The 10460-nt window shown below is 44.1% G+C and overlaps 1 protein-coding gene across 1 annotated transcript; it reads left to right on the top strand.

The window, feature by feature from the left end:
• The first annotated feature begins 267 nt into the window (after positions 1-267).
• LOC112664101 (regenerating islet-derived protein 4-like) lies at positions 268-10460 on the top strand. The gene is made up of 5 exons (XM_049107963.1): positions 268-491; positions 3323-3420; positions 6825-6962; positions 8205-8310; positions 10288-10460. The coding sequence occupies exons 1-5, from the start codon at positions 425-427 to the stop codon at positions 10353-10355; spliced, it is 477 nt and encodes a 158-aa protein (XP_048963920.1). The 5' UTR covers positions 268-424; the 3' UTR covers positions 10356-10460.

Genomic DNA, 10460 nt, shown 5'->3' with positions numbered 1-10460 from the left:
CTATAGAAAGTCCATTACTGCCTGATCTGTGAGAAAGCTTGTTGGTTCTCCTGAAAATAGCAGGAGCAGGCTCTTCACAATATACCAAATGCCTTCATTCAGACTTTTAAACTATTCATCCCAGTACAGGTAGGCCTCTGGCACCGGACCAGAGGCTTTGCAGGTGACATAAATTAAATATTCCTAATCTCTAAATTTAGCTTGAAGTTCCCTTTATTGTATGATCTGAGTTTAGCCAAAAACAAACAAACAAACAAACAAACAAACAAACAAACAAACAAACACCCTTTTTTCCTCCATAGGTGATTTGGCATCTAAATTCCTGGGTCAGTTTCACCCACTGTGTTCAGATTACAGATCCAGGTGAATCCAGGAACTTTGAGGGCATCTCATAGGTCTCTTCTGCTCTCCAGGGAAGAGGACGATGGCTCCCAAAAGCATGTGGCTGCTCCTACTGCTGAGCTGCATAGCCAGCACTGACGTCCTGGGTAGTGAGTATCAGTCACTCAGCTGGAACTGAGCCCAGAGCCAGTGTTCATGCAGCAAACTCACATAGCCCTCCTTTCGCCAAAAAAAATGTTTAGGTGCTACAGGCGGTGGATATCAGACAGGCATGAAAGACCATGTCACGTAGTAAAAAAGTGCAGGACTATAGAATCAAATTCTGGCCTTGTATAGTTGTGAGCCATAGTTAAATTATCAACTAAATGTTGTGCTGTGCCCAAGATTGCGAATCTGAGAAAACCACCAACGAGCTGACACCGATGCAAGTACATGAGGGTTTATTAACAAGCTTGAGCTTGGGTTCAAGTATACTCGACACAGCGGAGCAGGGACTTGGACCCTGAGGTGGGTTACAGCTGGGTTTTTATGGGCTGGTCTAGGGGTAAGGTGGGGTTTTTCAGTAAGGGTAGGGGTGTGAGAATTTTCAGTAAAGAGGTCTCACAAACTCTTGCTTCCTTATTCCGATAAGGGCGTGCTTTGTGATTTTGCCTGTAGCCAGGGTAAGATAGAGTTCAGTACCTGGTCACAGTGGCCTGGTCACAGTGGCCTGAGATGGCTACAATGGCTGTACTTGTGCCAACGTTAAACTTGAAAGGCCCTAATTTTCTTGGCCTCCACGGTTGGTTATAATAATTTTGCAAGTTTCTTGTGAAGGTTAGAGATAATGTATTTAAAGTACCTGACGCCTAGCAGTCAATAAGTGAGAGCTCTAATCAGAACTACCCAATGTTTATACATTGTTTTCCCATTTGAATATGCTGGGAATTCTGGTTTGCAAAGGACTTACAGCCTCATGGGAGAGATGACTTCTCCATACATGTAGACCCAGCATCAAGTACAAAGTAACATGTCAACAAAGTGAGAATCAATAATCTAAGATCTCCCAAGTGGAGAAAGCCAAGAAGAAGACTGTATGCACAAGCTAAAAATAAGTATCATAGAATATCTGAAGTGTAAAAAATGAAATGTAGGCACATTTGGTGTAATGCCTTTGTTCTGTTTATGAGGAAAATCAGGCCCAAAGGAGGTGGGGACTTGCCCAAGATCACACAGCAAGATTATGTGATGTTCTGGTGCCTAGTCCAGGGTGCCTTTCACAGTCCCATGTGGCCCCATGAAGGAAACCATGCCTGAGCATGTATATAACCTGACATTCTTCCCACTGGGGAATACTTTGGCCATGGGGAGATCCATTGGAGGGACATAGGGAGAGAAGTAGTGTTCTTTGGGCATCGTATTCATGTCTGTGGCTCACTTCTGTGGTTCTTGTCTTAGCCTACCCTGGATGTGTCCTTGTGTTCTAAGGCTCTCTGCCCTCCACACCATGCCAACCAGCAGCCACCAGTTCTCTCAATCCTATGGCTTCCCTGGGTCCTGGGGAATTCAGCCACTTTCTCTGAACCTTGCTAGAGTGTGAAAGACTATGGGAGGCAGCCTTCAAGCCCTCCTGTGGAGCCAACTAGCCAGATAGTTAGCTCCCTGTTGTTCTGGTTCTGGCTTCCCTGCAGGGGCTTGAAATTCACCCAAGCTAAGCCTGGGGAGTGAAGTAGAGCCAGGACATCCTCACCAGTCACTCCACTACTCTTCCACAGATCCTCCCCGTAATTGTAAAGAATTCCTGGGGTTGCAGCCTAGGAAGATCCAGCTGGGACTAGGTGATGAAAGCCCTCACATGCTAGCCAGAGTAAGGAGATTATGTGAAAGCTAGGAAATTCCTAGAGATTTATAGGCGAGGGATGAAATAGAACAGGGAAATGAGGCAAACAAGTGACAGTAGTGTCACTTGAGAGGGGAGTGAGGAAATGCTTGCTTTGTGACAACAGTCTGTGGACATCCACTAGGAATAGAAAGAGCCTTGCACTCATCTCTAGCATTGGAGCACAGCCACATGGTTACAAAGCCCAAACTTGCCAGCTTGGCATTCCCTTCAACATCTAGGCCCTCTGCATTTTCAGCCACCTTCTTGTTTTTTAAACCTTCAGATATGGTATCGTAGCCCACTCACTAATCCACTAGCACAAAGAACTTGTGCCTCTCTCTGTCATGGTTTCCTTGGCTTCCAGGCCTTGATTCTTCTTTTCCTTTCCACCATGTTTGCCTGAAAGATTCCCTGTACTTAAGGCAAAATTAAGTGCTTGCTCTTGCTGTGCACAGCTGACACATTTCTGCGCCCATTCCTCTGCTCACACACCCCCTTTGCCTCATCTGCCCCCTTGCTACTGACTTACAGCTCAGCTCACGCATCCTCAAGCTCCATCCAAGTTGGCATCTAACCTGTCCTGTCCCCCCTAGCCAAAACCAGCACTACCAATCTATGCCACTCATCCACTCTTGTGCTGCCTTCAATTATGGCTGTTTGATCTTAGGACCAATGTGGGGATTTTTCCAGTCACTGAGTATGTCTGTTCAAATTCTGCATTCCATAACTGGGGAGATAATCACAGGATGGCCTTGGGGTCCCAAAGACCCCATGAAATAATCCTAGTTAAAACTGTGTGGTCACCTGACCTCCATAAGCCCCCTCCTTTGGCAGACCATAGTGACTTTTTGAGTCTCCTGGAATTAGTGTCAGTTCAGAACCGGTGTCCAGTAATCCCCCAAAGATCTGAGTGTATCCTTTTCTCCAATGCACAGTTATCCTTCTAAAGGCCATGGTTCCCTTTGGAGAAGGCTGAGAGAAAGATTAACAGTATAAAGATTTGGCAGCATAGCAGGGTCCTTCCAGGGCACCAGCCTCCTCTTCATTTTGTAAACTGACTAGTGTGGTAATTGATTGTTTTTGCCATCATGACTGTGATTGCCTTTGGTGTCTGTGCAGACATCATCATGAGACCCAGCTGTGCTCCTGGATGGTTTTACTACAAGTCCAATTGCTATGGATACTTCTGGAAGCTGAAAAACTGGTCTGAGGCTGAGGTAAGAAATCTGGCCCCACACTTAGGGATCTCTAAAGCAGAGGCCACTCAGAGCTGCAGATCTCGTGCGACTCAGAACTAAGGGTCCTTCCTTGGCATTCTGAGGAGTCGTCTCTATGCTGAAATGGAGAGAGGGCAGTTGTGTGTTTCAACTCACTCAGTTCTAAAAGCATTGGTGGAGCATGAGCTATATGCCCAGACCCTAGATGGGTTGTGAAGATGTACAATTGAACAAAAAACAGCCATTACCCTCAAGGAGGTCACTGTCAGTAAGAAGGACAGAGATAAACTAAGAGAAGGAGAATAAGAAGATAAAGACCTTATAGAAAGAATCATTGAATTGCTGTACCAGATTTACCAGGCCTGGGACATAGTCTTCAGAACCCCCGATAGATAATGAAGCAATCTAAACAAATGGAAGGCTTCATTGTCTACACCACCCAACAAATTTACTGGTTTTGTTTCACTGAAGATACCCAGGTAGGCGCTCCACCCCAGAGGATTGTGGGGAGCCCATGCTGCTGTTTCTCGGGGTGGTGATGGTTTAACTGACATGACTGGCTGGGGGCACCTTATGGGGAAAAGTGATGTGATCTGGGCCCAGTATGGCCTCAGAACTCTGTATACAAATAACTCAGCAATGATGGAGCACTTACCAAGTTATAGCTATTGAGGATGCAAAGTCTTCTGTGGCCTTAGAAAGTGCAGGATTAGTGCAAGATTGTGATGTTGAAACAGAAAATTTCAGCGCAGTGTAAGCAAAAGTGATGTTACCCCGATTACACCCAGAGTAACTAGTGGAGCAAACCCATGGAAGTCAGCCCTAATGCAGTGCTTCCTTTGTGATGTGAACGAGAGAGAGAGAGAGAGAGAGAGAGAGAGAGAACTACATGAAGAAGGAGTTTCCCAGACACTATTCACTAAAAGAAAAAAAGCTAATGGAGAGCAACCAACTTTTCCTCAATTCTTGAGAAGCAACTTTATGAAATTCTGAAAGGTCACCTGTACTGCTGTTTCCAGAGATTCCAACACGAATTCTACCAAAACAAAGAGGAAGATACCTAGGGACTTGGGAGTAATATTGACCTGAGTTTAAATCATGAGTCTGCCTTATAGAGTTAAACTATACCTCACTTTACCTGTTTTCTTGCTTTTAAATGGGGATGACACGGGCACCTCAGTGGCTCAGTTAGTTAAGCAACTGACTTGGGCTCAGGTCATGATCCCAGGATCCTGATTTGAGCCACGTGTGGAGCTCCCTGCTCAGTGGGGAGTCTGCTTCTCCCTCTCTCTCTGCCTCTGTCTCCCACTCATGCTCTCTCTTTCTCTCTCAAATTAATAAACAGATAAATAAAATATCTTAAAAAGTAAGTAAAATTAAATGACACTTTATCTCATGGGCTTGTCAGAAGTATTTGTTAAAATGACTTGCCTGTGGCACATGCTGGGTGCTCAATTGAGGGCAAAAACAGCCCGCAGAATTGATACAGAGCCTTAGCAGGGTTAACCACTCCTGAACAGAGTGCAGAGAAGGTGCTGGAAAAAGACCCAAAAAACCTTTGCATAGCCACTGCTGCTCTTTGACTAGTTGCCAATATTGAGGGCCAATCTTAGTTCTCAAGACCCTGAGTCTGGAGGCACCAGGAAGATGACAGGAGGAACTGATCTTGGACACAGAAAGAGAGATCTGAGTTCCAGGCCTGGTTCCATCACTATCAGGAGTGTGGACTTGGAGCAAAATCTCACTCAACCCCTTGGAACCTGCTTCCTCTTCTGTCCCAGGAATCCTTTGTGACTGGTACTCTCACTAAATTTTGACTGGTCATCTGTCGTCTGTGTATCACATATTCCAAAGTTGAATGAAATTAGGGGTATGAAAGCATTTTGGTGTTGTAAAGTGGCTGCAAATGTGAGGACTGCATGAGCATCCAATACTAGCCACATCTAATCATGAGCAAGATACCAAAGGGAAGCATTGGAATAGCGACCACAGCCAAGACCCTGTTTTTATTAAATTGAGTTGTATTAAATTAATTTTTATCATGTAGGCAGATCCTGTAACAAAAGAGCATAAAATAAGTCTATATCTTTATATAGCTATATGACATGTAGATATAAAAAGTTTGTTTTATTTAATTGGACGTAAATTTCCAGTTATAGTTATACCCCATGTTCCATCCAATACCTGAAACAAAAGGTGATTATCATTCAGTAATGGACAAGAAAAATCCAGGTCAAATCTCTTAAACAGGTATGAAAGTAGCCTCTTTGAAGAACAAGAATTTGGGATCCAAAAAAGCATATAGGTGTAAAACAAACTTGGGTCTGGAGCTGAGATTTTAAAAGTTGCCACAGAGCAGATAGTTGCATGCTTCCACACCAGTCCCTAGTCTAGCTTAACTGGGATGAAGGCACTCAGAAATCCAACTAGGTTAAGTCCTGTGGCTACTGCTGAGGAAAAGCAAACAGGCACATTCATCTAGAATGAAAAAGTAGCTAACACAAGATCTTCAATTCTAAACCAACATTTGAGGAGTCTCCTGTCTCCTGAAGGAGGCATCACTCATTTTTAGACAATTTACACTATTCCTATTTGGTACAAAATAATGTACAGAGCACTTGTTTACACTTTACACGTGTTATTCTTGTGCGATATGGGGGCCAGAATAATTTAAAGTAAAACAGAATGGAACTTGAGAGTTATGCAGACCTGGGCTCTATTCTTGGGCAATTAAGTCTAACACCCCTTTCTGATCATGTGTTTCTCCACCATAAACTAAAGGTGGTTCCTACTTCCTAAGACTGGTGTGAGAATTCAGTGGGACAGCGTGTGTGAGATGCTCTTCATATTGGAGGTGCTCCATGAAGAACACTACCCTATCCTATCTGCTCTGAGACACATTCTTTTCACGTTTAAACACCTCCAAAATCAAATGTTCCCTTATTTAGATAAAGTGGCAGTGGTTTTTTCTTTCTTTCCTGGTGGGACATGAACAAAAAAGGCACATTTTATAATGAGTGATTTCTTAGATTTTTTGCGATGCAGAATTATAATATGTAATTATAGCAATTATATCCTCACAAACTCCCTTGTGTAGCAGGTAAGGAAAGTTCAGAGAGGTCATGACTTGTTGAGGTAACATGACGCAAGAACAGGAGGAGCCCAGGCACTTCCACTGACCCTAAAGCTCACAACCTTGCCTCGGGCTCCCTCTTCCTCTGAGATCTCACACTTGTGACCATTGTATTTTCTCCTATGGAGACAGGAAGTGCTATGGGGTTTAGATCTCAAGTTCTGGAGGAGATGGGGCTGCACACTCCATGCTGCTTGGTGCACCAGGGTTCTGGGATGAGGACAATGCTTTTAAACCTCAAGAGTTGATTAGCACAATTTCTTGCCCACAGCTCGAGTGTCAGTTGTATGGAAACGGAGCCCACCTGGCATCTCTCCAGAATATAAAGGAAGCCAACATGGTAGCAAAGTACATAAGGGGCTTCCAAATAAACCAGCCTGTGTGGATCGGCCTGCATGACCCACAAAAGGTAACTTCAGAGTTGGTCCACAGATGCCCCCTTGGGAAAGCCTGATAGATTTGATTTTCTGCATTTATAACTGAAGAAAGCAAATAGCTAATAAAATCCTTTGAAATAATGTCTCTAGTTATCAAAGAAATGCAAATTAAAATAGCAATATAATTTGATTTGTAAGATTATCAAGCTTTTGCTTTGTATTAATGAATAATTTTTTAAGATGTATTTATTTATTTGAAAGAGAGAGAAAGAGAGAGAGCAAGTGTGAGGGATAGAAAGAGAATGCAAGAGCATGCAAGAGCAGAAGCAAGGGGAGGGAAATGGGCAGAGGGGGAGAAAGAGGCAGAAGCAGGCTCTCTGCTGAGCAGAAAGCTCACCTCCAGGCTATCCCAGGACCCTGGAATCATGACCCTAGCCAAGGCAGACATTTAACCAACTGAGCCACCCTGGAGCCCCTCAGTGAATAATATTTTTAAAGTTATAAAGAAATTGTCCTGGGAAGCCTGGGTGGCTCAGTGGTTGAACATTTGCCTTTGGCTCAGGTGGTGATCCTGGGGTCCTGGGATCAAGTCCTCAGTGGGCTCCCCGCAGGGCTGTTTTTCCTTCTATGTCTCTGCCTCTCTCTGTGTGTCTCTCATGAATAAGTAAAATCTTAAAAAAAAGAAAGAAAGAAATTGTCCAGTAGATGGAGACTTAAATTCCTACAACTGGAAAGTGTTTGGAAAGTAATTTGACAAAATGCATATCAGTACCTTCAACATATTCATGCCCTTTGACCCAAACATTCTACTTCTGATTTCTAACTAAGAAAATATGTTTAAGTACAGAAACAGCTTCAGAACAAAGTTGTTCATGGCAGTGTTCTTTATAATAATTTTAAGTTAGAAACAATCATCAATAGAATTAAGGTAAATTATAGTACATAATTGCCATTTAAAAATGTTTAGGAAGCAATATGCATAGTTGAAGAGGTATCTTAAAGCTCACCACATATTTTAGCACATAAAACTGTTGTGGTCGAGAAAAATATTTATACCAGAAGTAAATATGGCAAAATATTAGTAATGTTTTTCTCTCACCGATTAAATGGGATGAGTTTTCTATTTTTCATTCCGTGCACATTTCTGTGCTTCCCCTATTTTTGCAATGACAAATTTTTACAAGTATTCAGAGGGCTGGAGAGGAGCCTCTGGCTATGAGCCCGTGAGCAGGAGGCCTGTTGGCTGACTATCTTCCATCTCTGGTCACTTGCAGAGGCAGCAGTGGCAGTGGATCGATGGGGCCTTATATTTATACAAAAGCTGGTCTGGTGAGTCCATGGGCGAGAACATGTACTGTGCGGACATAAGCGCCAGGAACAGTAAGTCCTCACGTGCTGTCCCTTGCCTTTTCCTAAATCATAGCCCTGCCCTTTACCTGTAAGAGCAAATATGGACCGTCCGCTCCTCATCGCCCATCCACACCAACAACTCTGTTTTCTATAGGACGGTGGTCTTGCCACAGACATGGTGTACCGACCTTCAGTCATCTGTGACCACTTTACAATCTCGGCCGTATCAATGGCCCAGTGGTTCATCTGTTTACTTAATAGGTTCTTTACATCCATGCACTTTTTTTCTGAAATAGGCTTATTTTAAAATCCTATTATATTCATACCATGAAGGGGAAAGATGCCACATTTTGGGAAACCCCGACTACCGGGAGCAAACATGCAGGACTCCTTTCGGACTTCTTGATACTCAGGGGTCCCTGGGAGGCACAGGACCTCATCTTTGCCTGCATTCTTCCCTCTTCTTTGTTCCCCTGGATTTTGTCCCCAAAATGCAGGGCCCAGACCCTCAGCTGCAGGCTGCACATGATCACGTGAGTCTCCTGGTTTCTCTTGTCTGCTTTCATTCTGGGCTTTTTATGCTAATAAGTTAGTCTCCAACCTTTGTACCAATGACATTTGGGGCTGGATAATTCTTTGTTGTGGAGACTGTCCTGTCATCGTAGGTTCAGGATACCCTGATGTCAGTAGATCCACCACCACCCCAGGTCGTTTTGACCAAAACTGTCTCCAGACTGCTACATAACCCATAAAATCCTTACATTTGAGAACCACAGCGGATAATGATGTGGAACATTTCCCTTATAAAACAAGGAAACAGAATATCAAAGATAAAGGGGCTACTTGATGCCAAAGACATTGGGTTTAAAAGGGCCATCATGGTGTCACCAGGGCACCGCTCCTGGGCAGGAAATGGGTCTGGGAAAGACCTGGACTGAGGAATCAGGGACGTGAGGCAGGGGGGCTGCTCTCTAAGGAATAAAGTTTATATGCACAAAAAAGAGCAAGAAAACTTTCCAACAGCAAAGGATGAATGGTGGGTAAGGTACAAACTCTGAGGCCAGGTCCCGACCCTTCACAAGGAGAAGGTCTCCTCGCAGATGAAGGAAGAGCTTCTCCCAGACTTGCAGAGACCCCAACCGCTGCTGTGAAAGGCGTAAGACAGTCCAGATAGAAGGGACACAACCAAGATCAATAGGTAGAAGCTAACAAAATGTGGATATCTGTCTAAATTAAGGGAGAAAATTGTGAACAATTAACGCTATTCAAAAATAGAATGGGCTACCTCCGGGAAGTAGTGAGAACCCCATCACTGGAGTTAACCAAGCAAAAGTGGACGTTGTAGCTGCTAAGAGTGTTAGGAGAGAAGCTCCAAGGCACATGGAGAATTGACTGAGGAACACTTTTATTAAATTGTATTTTATTTATTTTTTTAAAATTTTTATTTATTTATTTGAGAGAGGAGAGAGATCAGGAGCAGAAGGAGAAGCAGACTGCCCGCTGAGTGGGGAACCCAATGCGGGGCTTGATCGCAGGATCCCAGGACCATGACCTAGGCCAAAGGCAGACGCTTAGCTGACTGAGCCACCCACATGCCCCTAGAGAAATGGATTTCTTTTAAGGAACTGGCTCATGTGATTGTCAGCCTGGCAGAGCTGATGTCACAGTCCGGGGCCGGGGGGCACCCTGGACGCAGAATTCCTTGCTTTTTGGGGAAACTCCATCTTTTCACTGGATGATTATGCACATTATGGAGGGTAATCTGCTCTACTCAGAGTCTACTAATTTAAATACCAATCACAGCTAAATAAAAAAATTCCCTCACACGAAACACCTGGGCGCACATCCCAGCCCAGTGGACACATGAGATTAACCATGGCAGTGCCTTCCCGGGGTTCCAAGCAAAGCACTCAAGTAACACAGGGAAGTGCAGTACAGAGCCGGATGGGTTAGAACGTGTTTATTTTCTTTTTTCTTTGTTCTTTTCATCTGTTTATTCTCTTACAGATTTTTTAGCTTGGGAGAGCAATGATTGCAGCAAGCAGCAGCATTTCCTGTGCAAATACCGACCGTAGAGCGTGCATCGAGGCTGTGCCCACCCCTCGCAAGCCCCTGTCCTCTTCCCTCTGTGCATGCTGGCTGCATTTGATCATGATCTCAGAGTAAACATGGCAACAGAG

This window comes from Canis lupus, assembly GCF_003254725.2.
Source record: "Canis lupus dingo isolate Sandy chromosome 17 unlocalized genomic scaffold, ASM325472v2 SANDYCHR17.02, whole genome shotgun sequence".
In the NCBI taxonomy this organism is placed as follows: Eukaryota; Metazoa; Chordata; class Mammalia; order Carnivora; family Canidae; genus Canis; species Canis lupus.
Note: the sequence above shows the minus strand (reverse complement) of the source record. Positions and strands in the feature narration are given on the sequence as shown.